This window comes from Monodon monoceros, unplaced genomic scaffold (genome assembly GCF_005190385.1).
Source record: "Monodon monoceros isolate NGI ecotype Baffin Bay Population unplaced genomic scaffold, NGI_Narwhal_1 Super_Scaffold_7, whole genome shotgun sequence".
NCBI lineage: Eukaryota > Metazoa > Chordata > Mammalia > Artiodactyla > Monodontidae > Monodon > Monodon monoceros.
This window is the reverse complement of record NW_021703784.1, coordinates 47,674,664-47,691,124: the sequence shown is the minus strand read 5'-3', so window position 1 is coordinate 47,691,124 and position 16,461 is coordinate 47,674,664. Positions and strand designations below refer to the sequence as shown.

The following is a 16,461-nucleotide window of genomic DNA, read 5'->3' as shown; positions in this document are numbered from 1 at the left end:
CACAAACCACAGCTACAAGTCCTGCTCTGCAACCCAGGAAACAGACCCACTTCAGGGTTAATTTCCCTGCTCTCTCCCTCCTTGAACTATTCCCCAAATCCCTTCACCCCCATAAAGCTGTTTAGCAGTATTACAGTGTCAGGTGATCGACGGTCATAAGTCTAAGCAACAACTGGAGGCTGGCCGTCTAAGAGACCGCCTTCCGTCTGACACTGAGAAATGCAGCACTATGGCCTCATATCCAGCATTCCTACTTAAAAGGAACCCACTGAGTTCAAGGAGAGGGTCCTTCCAATAGTTTACTGCTACATTACCAGAATTTCTGGACCTTTTATTTCATCTTCCATTTTATTTCCCAAAGAAGAACGTTCAAAGGCAAATGTCTGCTTGTTTCATTTACAAGACAAAAACTTCATCAGCACACACTACAGGGCTCGGAGGATTTTACTCTGTTAATTCATCAAGAAAATGCTGGGTCAATTAAGAAGATAAAAAAATTGAGGAGGACCCTATATCACTGGTTCTAATTGCTGCTAAATCTAGCCTTGAAACTTTGAAAAGAGAAGTAAGGAAGACAATGTAGCATAAGGGTCGGCCCCCTCCAGTGTCATTTGCTATAAGCCTTCTGATTCACGATGAGCCTCAAATCAACACATAACCATGAAAAGTAAATTGGTTTCATCTATTTTGCCCAGTTGATGAACTAGGCACGAGATTAGTCTGATTCAGCTGCAAACCCCGAAGGCTCTATTCTTTTATTTGCATAGGCCCAGGACCAACTATCTTTTGGTGGGAAAATTGTTCAGGGCTGTTGAAAAGGGCTTTTTATATGCTTTTCTATAGAGGAGTGTAATATGAGGTACTGTTTCCTGAAACCAAAGGGCAATGAGTCTCACTGCTTTACCTCCTCATAGCCCCTGAAACACATTCACAGTCTGTCAAAGCCATGTGCTTCAGAAGTCACAGCCTCGGGTGAGTTAATTTCATAAAAGGAGTTAGTATTACAGACAGTTTTGATAATGACAACTGATTTTGGGAGATTAAGCGATATATGGGTAAAGCTGTGAATTACAGCTGTCTTCCCTGGGGTGCGGGTGGGGGGGTAGTGAGGGTGTCGCTTTTTCAAGTGTGAGAAATGGCCCCAGGCCTACGCCACATCTTACCTCAAGCAGGGCCCACTCTTAGAATGGCACCACTAGGCTACTTCCTAAAGTCACGGAGACTAGGCATTGGTGCTTCTTCTAAGTGGAACCTACTCATGGCTGCTCCAAAAGTGTTCAGGGGACCTTCCCACATCAGGGCAGGGGTTTGGTATGTGAGGAATCAAATTCATGATTTGTTTTTTTTTTATTCAGGAAAAAGTGATTCCCTTTAAAAAAAAAAAATGAAACGACTAAAATTTACAGAGGCTGGGCCAAAAAATAATAAAGGTGATTGATTGCTAAGCTCTAGTTATGTAAAGGCTGAGATATGCAGAGGTCATAGGAATTCAGAGGATAAGTGTAAAAACGGTTGGGGAAAAAAGCATAGCTTTAGAGACAGAAGCATGGTAGACTAACACTGCAATGTTAGACTAACGTCCAGAGAAATCTCCATGGAACGAATAATATGTGGTAGGAGAATCCTGACCATGGGATAGATAACAGAGGTTTTAAATATCAGGTGATACTTATGCCTCTGCACCAGACTGGGAATCCCATACCACAGTCACCACTGTGTCCCCAGTACTTAACATAAAGAAAGAGGACAATGAATTTGCATTCTAATTCTAGTGGTAGGAGACACGATGAGAAAAGAAGCCAAAGACAGGTTCTACTTTGTGTTTCTGTCTATATGCTTTCATTTTGGGAAGTGTGGTTTTCTCTAAATAAATAGATCACCTCGTGTTCCCATGGGAATCTCTTTACAATGGCCTTGCAAATCATTCTGATGGGACATTCTAAAGGCAAACCTTAAATAAAATATTTGGTGTCAGTAACTACAATGTGTGATTCAGAAAACCAGGACAAAACAACATAGCTTTGATTGACTTTGCTAGAACAGAGTTCTGTAGTTCTTCATTTATCCTTTGCTTTTTGGTTTACTTCTAACCTACAAAAAGCACTGGTTCTTGTTCAGAGCAGTAAGACTGGCAGACAGCAGTGACAGCATCCCTTATGTCAAGGCCCATCCCAATTCTGAAGACCCTGTGACAAGCAGGCACTATGTAAGGAAGCCTGCAGGGATGCTATGGCAGCTGGTATTACATAACAACTGTGAACTCAGCACCTGAAACCAATTTTCACTTTCATGTTCAAGAATGAAAAGCCCTAGGGGTAGTGGGAGGGAGAGTACGAGGGGGAGAAATAAAAAAGCCACAGCAATGAAAGATAATTCATGTCTGCATAGCACTTTACAGGCTATAAAAGGCTTTCACAGCCATTGCCTCCTATTTTTCACAGCCATTTATTTTGAGGTAGGTGCTCTGATGATCTCCACCTTACAGATGAAGAAGCTGAGGCTCAGAGACGGGGCCTGTTTCCTCAGTTAGTAAGTAGTAGAGTCAACATTCAAAACTACACCTTTTTTGACTCCTTGTTGAGTATATGGCACTGTCTCAAAAAGGCCAGAGATGTAGAATTCTCTGTGGAGGCTGGGATATAGGGGCAGAACTTACAAATGAACAAACGGTGGGTGGCAGAGAAAGGAGCTGAACCTGGGTCAGCGTCACTGACAGGGCATAAGGTGCTCCATCTGCAAACGCCAACTCTTTTTTTTTTTTAAATGCTGCTGTGTCATCTCCATAAAATAGTCATCCTTAGTAGTTTTTCTATCTTTTGCTCAGGAGGTGTCGGCACTCAGAAATAACAGCCGACACAAGGGTATGAACAATTACTTGGTCTTGTTTTGGCAACTGCATGGCTGGAAAGGGGAGAGCGGCACAGTACTGGGGGTGGACGCCTGTGGTTGGCAGAGACTTGGCAGACGCCGTTGTAACCAACTCCACGAACACCATCTTTAAACTGGAAGCAAGTCACAGTAAGAGGGATTTGGAGTAAGACCCAAATATGCCCTCATGATAAGGAAAAACAAGTTGTTCTTTTTTAGAACTTTTTCAAAACTAGAAAAGAGAGAGGAGGGAAGTGAAGACCAGTGGCAGGACATTAAATGTTCTAAATGTAGTGTTTAGTGTCTGCACTGGATAACTTATGAAGAATTAACTGGGTTCCTAGAGCCACAGAATGTTAGCGCTAAGAAAGGGTCTGGAGTTCATGTGGTTTTTACAAATGGAAAGTCCGCAGCACATGATGATGTCACTCCCCCTTCCGAATGCTCGACATGCATCACAAGTCTATCATTGCCCGAATTACTGCTGAGCCTCACTTGGCCTCAGTACTTTTCAATACAATTCTTCAGGCAGCTACTACCAGTTGGTCAAAGGGCAATCTTGATTAAAATCTGTTTCTTATCTCTCTGTTCTAATCCAAGCTAGTCATTTTACATAGGAGAGAACTGAGGTTCAAAAACGTTCAGGGATTTCTTCAAGGTCACATGGTGAATTAGTGATTCAGTGTCTTCAAAGGATCTTCAGAAGATCTGTTACTATACACAGTGCCCTGAAAATCAGGCTTAGTACATAGTTAATGCTATATAAACATTGCTGCTTGTATTAACTTGATAGGTAGTATGAAATGGTTGAAATATACTAGATAAAACATGAAGAGGCTTGGATTACAAACTATCGGGAAGAGTGAAAATGTGTAAGTTTCAGAATTAAACTATCCTGACTGGACTTGCAGTGCCATCATATTAGTGAGGTGTAGAGCTCTTTGGAACTTCAGCTTCCTCATCTGTAAAACGGGGTATTAATATAAGGTACAGCTCATAATTTTGTTGCAGAAATCAAATGAGATAATAATAGATGTAATAAAATTGCTTTGTAAGGACTAAAGAACTAGAGGAAATATAAGGGCAAAACTTGAGAAGAGTGGAGAAAGGAGAAGAATACGGGCACCATTTTGACTGATTCCAGAGGGAAAGTCTGGGGTCTCCTCATTTCAATATCTCAATTTCACTCAGATCATTTCTTCAAGATGCTTGTTTTGAAAATCCTACTTAACTGATGAGCACCAATGGGTTAGGAGGATAATCATCAGCTCCCCCACACCCATAATGACATAAAGAGCTTCACTGGGCTTTAAGGAAGGCAGGTCTTCAGCTGGTAGAGATCTGCAAGGTTTGACATGGCATCTTGCATAATTAGACAATGTGCATTGTAACTAACTGCATTTTAGCTGGTGCTCAATATACTTGGACTTCGGAAAAAATAATTATTCTATAATTCTTGAGATGGTGCAGCAAAGGTCTGAGCTACTTATTAGAAACTGAGGTTAGTGTAAATTCATGTGTATGTGTGTGTATCTCAGAAAATAAATGAGGCTTTCAAGTAAGGTTGGCACAATCTGTAACTCCAGAATGCAGTGTGAATGGTGCCCTCTGGAGCTGTGAAACACACGGGCCTGGGCTCTTCTTTCTAACCACTGACTATTATTTTAGCCATTTTGTCCCTGAGTGGACATGGAATGGTCCTAAGAGTAAAAAATAACACCTGAACATTAGTGAAAAGAGGTCTTTTTTTGTATTTGTCTATACTGCTATCCACAAAACATAGAAGTTAGTCATAATTACAGCAAAAGCCAGGAATTCAGTAGAAAACTCCAGCCTGGTTTGATTTCAAAATGGCACTTTCATGAAACCGTGTCTGTCCCAAGCCTCTGTCTTTTGTCACGTCACTGCCCTTCCTAGAACGTTTCTTCTTCAACTTACTGAGCTGGCAAGTGCCTCATCGTTCCAAAGCTCAGCTCAAAGGCCCCTTCCTCTTTGAAATCATCTCCGAAGCCCCACTATTCTTGGGCCAGACTTTTATTCTAGAAACAGCCACACTCTGTGCTTTTTTAATGTATTGATCTCTCTCTCTCTCCCTACACGTGTGCTGAGTTCCAGAGTTCACTGAGATTCATATTGGGTCTTAAGGTGCCTGTGAGAGAGCATGACATAGAGCGGGTGATGAATGAACTAAAGAATATTCCTGTGTTAGTCCTCATATTTCTATCCTGGAGAAAGAAATATCCTTTTTTCCCTTCTAAGCTATGACAAAGGCTCTTCCTACTTTTGTTCATTTGTAAAAGAAACAATTTGAATGGCTAACCTTCTGTATTCTCAGATGAGACCCAAGCCAATATAGATTATTAGACTCCACATTTCCTCTAGTAACATCCTAGAGTCCAGTTCCAACTCTTCTCTCTTCTCATAGATAATTCAAGCTGTTTGCAAGTGTTTCCTTTATTCACTCAATAAACATTTATGTGTACTTACTATTTGAGGGTGAAAAGAATTATTGATTTCATCTTGGAGCATTGCAATCAAAAACCTGTCAAACAGCTGAAAGCCCTGGTGCAATTTTTATAACTTAATGATTCTGGGAAGAACATTCCCATCTCTGAAGGAGAAGAGAGGGGCTTCTGAAATACTCTAAAAAAAGATTTCTGAAGGAAAAGGTAGTTCCTATATACTTTCCATAAAAGGGATTGAAAGAACAAGATTTGATGTTTTTCCTTTCTCTGCCTGTATCTACAGGATGGAAGCACAACACTTAAAAACTGAAAACTGATGCCAAAGAAATTAGGGTCAAGGGTCTCCATGAATCCCAACAAATAAGTTATATTTTCCTTATACTAAATTGAGGGTACTTCAGGCACAGGGAAGATAATCTTTGGTCACTTCTTAACCAGCCAGGTTTCTTTGTTTTAAAACCAAATGAAGAGATGGGGGAAGGCAAATATTTTCCCAACTTGGGATAATCATAAAAGTATAAAAGTAGGAAGAATGTACAAATGTTAAAGATCACGTTAAGAACAAGAATACTTTAATTCCTTTCATCAGCAGGACTTATTCTGTTGAGGAAGGAAATGAGGGGGTTCTAACGTTTTTTGGTTGATCAAAGGCATCTCATTACAACTCTTCTTCATTTCGTTCTGTGGTGTGTTTCATCTTCCTCCTCCATCTGTCATCTTTCCTCTTTTGTGCTTTTTTTTCTATTTTTCTACCAATCTGATTATCCAAAGCCTTTCTCAAGATCCAGATTGAATTTGTCACACTTCAAGAACACTATTTGACGTTCCACCTCAAAAAAGGCATGGTTTTGTAAATTACCATGCTGTAATGGAAAAAAACAAAAATAAAAGCTATTCTATTCTTCTCTTCTTGTTTTCAATTAATACAAGCAAAAAGACAAAAAACAAAAACAAAACTAAAAAACCCCAAAACAGAAACCTCCAACCAATTTCTATCTTGGTAGCTGAGGGTCATATGTATTGGGCCTGCAACTTTCTAATATCCTCAGCAATTGCTTTTTGAGTAACCCATTTCATTAAGGCGTATAAATAAACATTACAGAAATTGTAAGGATCCCAGTAATAACATGTACCTATTTTAGTCACCAAAAACCTGTAAGTGGTAAGAAACCACAAGAACAGATAAAAAGGATGTGCTTGGCATTTGGTGAATATTTTTATATCACTAAGCAAATGGCTTGAGGTGACCAAACAAACACCAGAAATAAGTTTTAAATAGTTACCTACCTTTTCACTTAAGTTTTCTGATCCAAGATTTGTTCACTTTTAAACAAAATGTGAGCTCCTTCAACATTAGAGGATGAAACTTTTTCATCTCTTCCCAACCATCAAAATTTAAAGTTAGATATAACATAGTATCTACCTCAAAATATTAATCAAGGAGAGAAGAGATATATAAGGTTCATGCTCCATTTAAAAGGAACACTGTAATTTATCAGGATTTCTCTTGTAAAGGGGAGCCAGGAACAGAAAGGAAAAGGCAAAATGAGAAGGAAAATAAAACCATGACAACTTTTCAACCTTCCTGCAGGGAGTTTAAATTATTTTGGAGGGCAGAATGTCAGAATCCACCAAGTTGAACTTTACCCCCACCTTCTCTAGGAAAATTGCATCATCAGGCCACAGCCAACTGAGGTTGGAGTCATTTATTAGCAAGACTGCTACCTCTCGCACAAACCACATGAGTCCACCCACCGCCCTAGTGTCTTTGGTATCTTTCCACATCAGATGATGATTTCATTTCAAGCCATTTGCTTTGGATGAGGATGATTAAGGGCAGCAATTGAAAAACAACGACAGCAAAAATCTGAAATGCACACCACAGGCAAAGGGGCAACTGCAAAGAAAAGAATCACAAACCAAAGCAATAACTTACGGTAGCTACTTTCGCTATCGCTGGCATTAGAAGAAACATGTTCTGCAAGAACAGCACAGCAAATTAAAGAGATACCAAGCATTGGAGAGCAGCCAGAACTTAAAGGAATACCATGCAAGGCTACTAGAAATGTGAGCGAAAGGCAAGTAAGAGGCCGTAGAGGAGACGCATTGAGAAAACTCAGATAAGATGAAGATGAAAACTTTATCTCTCTTTTCCAGGAAGCTACTATTTGATTGCTGTATCTTCTTTTTTGGCAAACAGTAAACTACGTTTAATTATAAAAAATGCATAAGGTCCATCTAAGCACTTTTCTTTTTATGAATACTTTGACCCATTCATGTTGCTCTGATTTTCCAGATTCTTGTTACAAAGGTCAACATCTCTCAACTGGATGTTCTTGACTATAAATTCAAGAGATTCTGGTATGCAGAGACTGTTTTCTGCAGGCTTTTTGTTGCTCTATTTTGCCTTTAGGTATTTTGCAGGAATATTGCATTTCAACTTGCCAATTGATCCCTGGAATCCCTTGAATTTTCTTTCTATTTAAATACTTCCTAAACTAATTCACAAGATGAAAGGGATTGTTGAAGAACTTTCCTGCTTCAGTGAGTGTGTAGGAAATCTTGGAGGAAGAAATGAGTCACTGAAAAATGTTTTATGAGTCAGTTCAATATTTCCTTGTTTTTATTTTAAGATTCTTGCTTGGATAGCTATTAGGTTCTGGAGGAGTGGAACAGGCAGAAGGTAAACGGTCTGAAACTAAGCACAGGTTCTGCCACAAAGTATGTTTTTAATTCATGTTGAATGACTGCACAAGTATACAGTGATATTTCCAACCTTTTTTTTTCATAAAAACACAGTTTAACTAGCATAACAGGGACGTACCGGTTATGTGCCAGAATTAGGGCTTTATTTCCAAAATCACTTCCTTTCATCTGTACTATTTACTAAGCTATAGAAGATAAATTCATCAACTTACTAACTTCTTTGTATATCAGGCTAATTGAATGCAGAATATGTGACTATTTGATTTCTGAAGCTCATTAGCAATAAATTCAGCTTTTTAAAAAGTGACAACTGTTGTACATCTTTAGAAAAAAGGAAAAGAATATAGAACATTATTCTCTAACAGTTAAAAAAGTGCTTTAAAATGTATTTGCTATTATAGATTCTTGGATAGATTAGTTTCCATTTTTTAGCTTTATTAAGATATAACTGACAAATAAGATTGTAATATATTTTAAAGTGTACTGTGTGATGATGTGATACATGTGAACATTGTGAAAGGACTCCCACAATCGTGTTAGTTAACACATCCTAGATGGATTAATTTCAGAGCATGAAACTAATGAAAATCAAAGTATGGGTTAAATTCACTTGAATCATTTCTCTTTGTGTGGGTGTTTGACCAGAACTGCATTATTAATTTAGGTACATATGTTACAAGTGCAAAGAGGCACTAGGGAAAGAAGTGTGGATGAATTAGTGCATATTTGTTTTTTGTTACTGAAAAGAAAGTCTAAGTACATACCCAACGATGGCATATCTTCACGTGTGTGATTATCACAAGTACCTTGACTTGAAGATGACAGGTTTATTTTTGTTTTGTTTTTACTTTTAAAATAATTTAGAGTGAAGCTACACTATAGAAATTTAGAACCATGCAGTGTTTTATTTAACGACCAATCTCTCTTAACATCAAGATAGTGTTTAACGGAATTTTTCTATTTTGTAGGTAAAAAGAAATTAAAAATATGTTCCAGCTGAAGTCCAAATTATGGCTACCAGTAGTGTTAACTGGCAAATAACTTTACCTAGTGAAATCTGTTCAATTTTTAAAGAGTAAACAAACCTTTGGATTTTAAAGGGCATCATTCTAGATACAAAAAGGCATAACATATTTTTGACTCTCCAATAGCAACTACTTTTTAGTGATGTTCATATTAACAATATATTAAAATGCTCCCCACCCCCACTGAAAATTTAAGAAATTCTCTCGGGTGGTACTTGATGCTATCCAGATACTGTTGAAATCAACATTTGAATTTCAGCCACCAATTCAAGAAAAATTTCATGACATATTCCATACAGAGACTCAAAGATAAAGTTTTCATCTTTAAGGAGATCAGTAGTTACTCTTGATCAGATTTTGTTTTCTAAACATACATATCTAAAAAAAGAGTCCAAATTAACAATTTGAAGGATGACAGGTATCATTACGCAGGGTTATATAACCAGCCCTTGAAAACAAAGTCCAGCTCAATGTTATTTTGTTTTATAGAAATGAAATGAACAGCTTCTAAAAATATTGCCCACAGCTGTTAAATTAAAACAAAAAGAAAACAAACAAAAATGAACATGTGATACAGCTGCAAAAGACACAAAACTGTTCTTAGTTCATTGATGCCTACACAATGGAGTTAATATTAAAGAAATAAAAATCATAGTATAGTATATTAATACACAGAATTATTATTTTTTATTAGTGCAATGGGACACAGAGTAAAGGCATTAATAACTAGAAAATTTTAAAGTTTAATATATTTTTCTTTCCACTCTAAACCGTAAAATGAAGATCTGGTTATGCAATGCAGCTAATAAATCACTGATAGAAAAACATATTAATATACATATCTAAAACTTTATCATACAAACATTTCAAGCAGGATCACTGCAAGTCAGAAAAAAAAATCAGTCAAAGTTAATAGCAAAGAATTATTCATGGAAGATCAAATAGCTTAATATTTACTTTTTGAGAATGCATGTTCCTTTTGACTATAACACAGCTCCTTTACCAATAGCAAAGTACAACCCAATTATGGAATTTGGCAAGGTCATTAAGTATGTCTGGGGGAAAAGCCAGAAGAAAGAATATAAAATACATTTCTGCTTTCCTGTTCTACAGCATTTAACTCGCCCTTTCTTTCAACATGGTTTCTTGCTCCCTGAGAGGTATCAGGCAGCAGAGCAAGGGATGCCACAGCGGCACCAGGACCATGCTGGTCACAGCACGCGGTCAGAAAGGGAAGGTGTGAACTGCAATGGAAGTTACAGTGCCTGAGACACTTTGCTTTTAAATGCTGACATGCAGAACAAAACGGCTGAAAATTGCTTTGTAGGAGCATTCACAGCTAGGTAACAAATAAAACTCAGTATCTTGTGCATGCTAGGAGTGAAAGGCCCTCGAGAAAAGGAACAAAAGCGAAACTCAAAAGGAAAGAAAAAGAAAAGAAAAGTTACAGTGACCATTCCTGGGAACTTACTCAGAGTCTTTGTTCCATAACCGTCGTCACCTAATCCGGGGATGTCCTGCATGGAAGTCCCCAGAGAGAGCAATGAGAGAGGGAGAACAGCCACGGAAGAGGAAGGAAGAAGTCAGTGGAGTTGAAATGGATACTACCATGACAGACCGTGTTGCCTGAGCAATCTGGATCCCATGCTCTCTTCTTCTGAAACAACTTTCACCCCAAACTCCCTGGACTGAGACTCAAGGATTTGTAAAGCAACTCGAAAGGTTTAAGCAGAAGATTGTTATGAAAAAGAGAAAGAGTCAGCAGATGTCATTTTTGCCCACTGTCAGTACTGCCACAGCAACGTACCACTGAGAGCGATGATCCCCTCCAAGTTTCATGGCCAATTCTTAGTCTGAGCATCCACCCAATACAAGCTCACTGCTCAGTAAGGAAGTGCTTAATATTTGCTGGGAGGGAAAGAGTGAACAAATGCTAGTAATCAATAAAGGGAATTTAATCACTCCCAGTTAGCTAGCATTCCAAAACAATATACGTGGCAATGGAATCTAATATTTCTGTCCAGAAAAGAATTTGTCTCGAGCCCTTGGAGAGTTGCATGATAGAAAACGCGAACCAGACCCAGTCCTGGTCACAGATAAATGCTGTTTGGAAGCAAAGTCCCTGCTTCCTCAGGTCCCTCTCCAATGCGTTCTGCAAAGAAGAGCTCCATCCAGGGAAGGATCCAGACTGCAGCCAAACACTGGTCACAGTAGTAAGCCCTGACCTGCCTGCCTGCCGTGTTTGTTTGCCTAGGCGTGTGGCGTGGGGGAGCCTACATCATGCGTGTTGCCCATGAAGGATTTTTTTCTCTTGTGTTGCAGGTGACATTCTCTTCGAGAATCTACTTACGTTCAGGATCACTGGTTTCCTGCTCACTCTGCTCCTTGTTCTTGTAGAATGGGAATTTTCGTGAAAAGATGAAGCTCTTTTTACGCTTGTCATTGAATGACTGTGAAGGAGAAAAGGCATGGGGCAAAAACAGGGGACGTCTAATTGTTGTCACACTCATGCTGACAAAACAACTAGTTTGTAAAAGCAGAGAGAGCTGTAGTGATGCAAGTGGATAGTCTAAAGGGGTGCGGGAGGGTCCCTAAAGGCAGATTTTAGTTTCCAGGAGTGTAAATTCTGAAAAATGACACCTTGGAAAAACTGTCTCCTAATTAAAAGGCAGGTAAATGACGACGGGGGAAATGAATATTAAATTGGAAGTAGAAGACCCTCTGTCCGGCTCTGTAACTTGCTAGTTCATCACCTTAGGCAGGTAACTGAACCTCTTTGAACCTCAGTATCTACTTCATCTGCATCCTGAGGATGATGACAGCAGCTCTTAGGTTGTGAGACTCATGGAAGGCAGTATAAACATAAAGTGCTATACAAATGTTATCTTTATAATCATCATTATCATCAGGTAGAAAAGACTTTACTAGAGACGCCAGACACATCAGTGTCTAGATGTCTTTTTAAATAACTGGAATTTGAGTTACTTCGGCTTGAATTTAATTAAAACCTCAGAGATGTGTGTGGATTTATGATATATGATGATTTAGTTCCCACACAGATATATGATAATTACAGTATTATATTTTCATTCAAAAGAGATTTTAAAGATAATTGAGCTCCAAGCCCTCACTTGTAGACAGGGGGCCAGAGGCACAGAGAGGCTGAGTCCCTTGCCAATATCACAGAGCTAGCTGGTGACAGTCAAGACACCATCAACCAAAATCTATTAAAATTGTTGCTAAAGAGGTATTAACTTGACATTCACTCAAGCAAGGGAGATATAACGGCCATTTATCTGTATTCTGATATGACAAGAAATAATGGAAGAAGCGCTGTCCTTAAAAATGTAAACCACTCCATTAGCTTAAATGAGGTGGAATTTAAAATAATACAGGTAGACATAACAGAATACCTGTATCAGAACTTATTCATTCAAGTGAATATCAGATGCTTGCCTAAAAGACTTCTTAAGAAAAAATCATTTATTCCCACTGTTGCTGTTATGTAAATGCTATCTGGGGTTCTTCTTTGGGAAACGTGTTCTTAATCGTTTTATAGGCTATAAGCCCTGCAAGTCTTGGTAATTTCATATTGACGTATCATTTTAAAAACATGTTTTGCCAGCTTATTTGACTGACTTGGCTCTGAGGGTCTCTCGCCAAGAAATAAGATTTGTTACCACACAGGTATTAGTGTGCCAAAGACTGAAGGTAATTTGACAAGGGGTATTCTAAAACGGTTTTAGCAATGACAGCCGATAGGAATAAATGCAGAGAGAGCAAGGTGACTACTTGGAAAAAACAGCACTTGTTTGGATATTTTGGCCCATTAGCGGGAATCAGTTATGTGCTCTTATGAATTTGATGCTTGACAAAATGGTATAAATAACTTATTTTCTTTGTATACTCACGCACTCCTATATCTAAATATCCATTTTGGTAGTCATGTTCATTTAGGAAATATTAAAGTATTAAAATATTGGCGCTGTCATTCAGTAATTCATTACTTTTTTAGTTACTAGGAAATTTCACCAAAGTCAGTTGAGCTTAATTTTATGTACCATTAAGAAGGCTTTAAGAAAACCAATAAATCAAATATTTAATAAATCCTGAAATTAGGGGACACATTTTGTACTTCATATTCAAGAACCAGAAACACATTCTCAGGGAAAAAAAGAAGTATCACTTCAGAATTTATTACTCTGCTGACAGCACTTGTGTTCAATATAGTTTTATCATAATTTGTAATTGAGGGATTGGTGTCCAAAGACAAGGCTGGAAACTACCCCCCAAATTTTCCCAGTTAAAAAATGGTAAGTCCTTAAAGGAACATTAAATATTCTTGCATCACTCCAGTTTCATGCCACTTTTACATTTCAAGCATATTTAACTTCAGTAACTGAAAATAAAAGAAAAAAAATATCATGTAAGAATTAATGACACGTGATATTGCAAGATATGTTAGACATTTAACTTCAACGTTACGGATGGCTTGTCATGCAAAAAAAAAACCACTTACATATTTTCATGCAAATACAAAACAATGCCAGGAGGAATAAAGCCTGGGGTTAAAATGTAGACATGAATGCACAATGTGGAGGCCTTTGAGAGCCATATGGGGCCGCATGCAAACCACATCGTTTAAATTGTCTCTTGGGGTCAAAGGAAAATGAAAATGTGTTGTTTGTGATTCATTCTTTTATCTTTTCAAAGCAAGGACTGTAATGTGTTAACATTTCCCGAGTATGAAAATGTTGTGTATCATGAGTCATCTGATTGGGACATCATAATATTTAGCACCACACTTTTTAAAAGAACAGAAAATGCATAATAATTCCTCAAAAATAAAATTATCTATCATATCAGTCTATTACCGAAAGCCACTTTGTACTGGAGTTAAAGAAAAGGTAATGGAATCATTCATTGGTGGTCACATTGCCTTACATTTATGGACACAAAACCAAATCACAACTTCCCTTCACACGCACAGATTTAAAAGTCACACATTTAAGGTCTTAGTTAAACATTTCAACTAGAAGAGGTTATATGTGGTTTATGGTGCTCTATTCTATTCTTTATTTTGTTAGACATGTGTAATACCATTATATAAGCTTTTGTTTTCATTGCTGTTAATTTTTTTCTTTTAATTTAGAAAAGAAAAATCTGTTACACGAGTGTTAGGTGAGAATAATAAATCAGCACTTTTACTATTCATGGAACACATCGTTCTAAAGCTAACCTACAGCTCTATTAATCGTACTTGATCAGTGCTATTTTCCTCTACATTACAGTATCTTAAATTCCAATCCATTGTCTTCATGGCAGAAAACTTCTTTGAGCAGAGATTTTGAAAATACCAATCACACGTGGCAAGTGGAAAGTTGGCATAACTAAGAATTCCATTGTGGAATTTGACCTGGATTATTGAGTTCTTATGAACAAAAATGGTAAAGACAACAAGTAACATTTGCTGAGCACTTATTATGTGCCAGGCTTGGTTCGAAAGGCTCTGCCTATGCGAATCTCCACACTAACTTCATGAGGTTGGTATCATCATTATTCTCATATTACAGATGAGGAAGCTAAAGTTTACAAATCTTCTGTTACTTGCCCAGAGTCACACAGTTGGTGAGCAGTGAAGTTAGAATCTGAATTTGCAAATATTCCTGGTTGCAAATACTGCTGTTCTTAGAGCAAGAAAAGTTTCCGTAACTCAAGCCTGTTTCAAGTTTACATTTAAAATCATTAGCATCTGACTTTCTGAAGTGACACTGTAATCTGTCTTCTTTCCCACAGCTTCACTGCTTGGCAATTATTTATTTAAGCCATCAGATGCTATTGGCTTCAACAATATTTTTGTGTGATATCCTGCTACAATTTTTTGAGAACCTTTCATGTTTTTGCGGGTTCTATTCTATTGTACTTGTTTTTAAATAATGTACAAAAATAAAGTAAAAAAATTTCAGTGTGACAGGTTATGAATGGCTTTTAAAAGGTAAGTGCCCATGAGGGGCAAATCTATAGACGAAGTAGATTAGTGGTTGGTTGGGGCTGAGTGAGGGTAGGGGGTACAGAGAATGGGAAGTGACAGCTAATGGGTATAGTGTTAGTTTTAGGAAAGACGAAAATGTTCTAAAATTAGATTGTGGTGATGGTTGCATAACCCTACCAATATAGTAAACAACACTGAATTGGACACTTTAAGTCTGTGAATTGTATACTATGTGAGTTATATCTCAGTAAGGTCTTAAAAAACAAAAATACCCCTCTCCCTAACCTCCACACTATGGGATGAAAGCAAACAATCACAGCATGTTTTAAATTTTACTTGGTGTAAATAATTTTTATCTTTAACTGAATGAGAGGAAACCTCCCTCTACAACCCTTGCAATCAATCAGATACACATGCCTTGTTTATCTGATTCTGTTGTGTCTCTGTTAAATGAATACCTTTCATGTTGTGACAGACATTAGAACACTCATTCCAGGAGTCAGCATATTATTACTGTCACTCAGAAGTTGCCAAGTTGTTAGGTCAAATGGCACGAAATTGTGCAGCCTGACCCCAGAATGGCATTGGTGAACTGGTTTAAGGTAAAATACACGCTCCATGAAGAAAAGAAACAAAACAAAAAACTCAAATTGCTCCTTCTCCCACTCAAATCCCATGTTTTTAAAGATACATGAGGGAATCTTGATGTGTTTTTATCCTTTTCATTCAGAAAACTTCAAAACGAGGGGCATTTTAAAGTTTTTCTTCTTCGTGTTCTAATTTTTCAAGCTTCAAATGTTTCATAGTTCTAAAAAGTCACATTCAAGATATGAATGTTCTCTGGGCAGAATTTGATTTAAATGTATACTGAGCTCATATACACCTTTTTCTGTGACCTCTTTTATCTCTTATAAATGTTTCTTTCCTCTTCATTCTTGTCTCTCCTCCTCTAAAATAATTGTGTTCCCTTTGGAAGGCTGTTACTATAAGTTTGGGCCACCACTGTGTATTGTACACATCACGTTTTCATACAGAACAAAAGAGAAGTTTAAAACAAGAGAGATCCAAAAACAAGTAACAATGAAACAAAGAGGTTGTTAAAGGAAAGACAGGAGTTGGCCTGAAATATGTCCGTTTTAGAAACGTGTCTGAATGGATGTGTGTCTGTAACAGTGTCCCTATAAATGTGTCTCTAACAGTGTCCCAGGGTTCTGTTTGCAAGGCTAATGAATTAATGCATCTAGGCACTGAGCATCAATAGCTGGTAACATCACACACACAAAAAGACAATCAGATGAATGTGCTTCCTGATGGGAAAACAAAATATTACCACAAAGTAGTTCTGTAAACCTCTACTCTCAAAAGAAAAGGAAAGAAAACCCTCCTTTGCCAATGAGTCTGAATC

The 16,461-nt window shown here is 37.8% G+C and overlaps 1 protein-coding gene across 6 annotated transcripts in view; it reads right to left on the bottom strand.

The window, feature by feature from the left end:
• The window catches only part of DLG2 (discs large MAGUK scaffold protein 2), a 2,046,181-nt gene that overhangs the window by 16,604 nt on the left and 2,013,116 nt on the right, over positions 1 to 16,461 (bottom strand). For 4 of the 6 annotated variants that reach the window (XM_029208176.1, XM_029208181.1, XM_029208178.1 and 1 more), the window contains one exon: positions 11,415 to 11,514. In XM_029208176.1, coding sequence (XP_029064009.1) covers positions 11,415 to 11,514 — 100 coding nt within the window. Of the gene's footprint in view, positions 1 to 7,269; positions 7,312 to 10,535; positions 10,582 to 11,414; positions 11,515 to 16,461 lie in introns of all 6 variants that reach the window. The other 2 variants (XM_029208180.1, XM_029208177.1) reach the window with 2 other exon arrangements.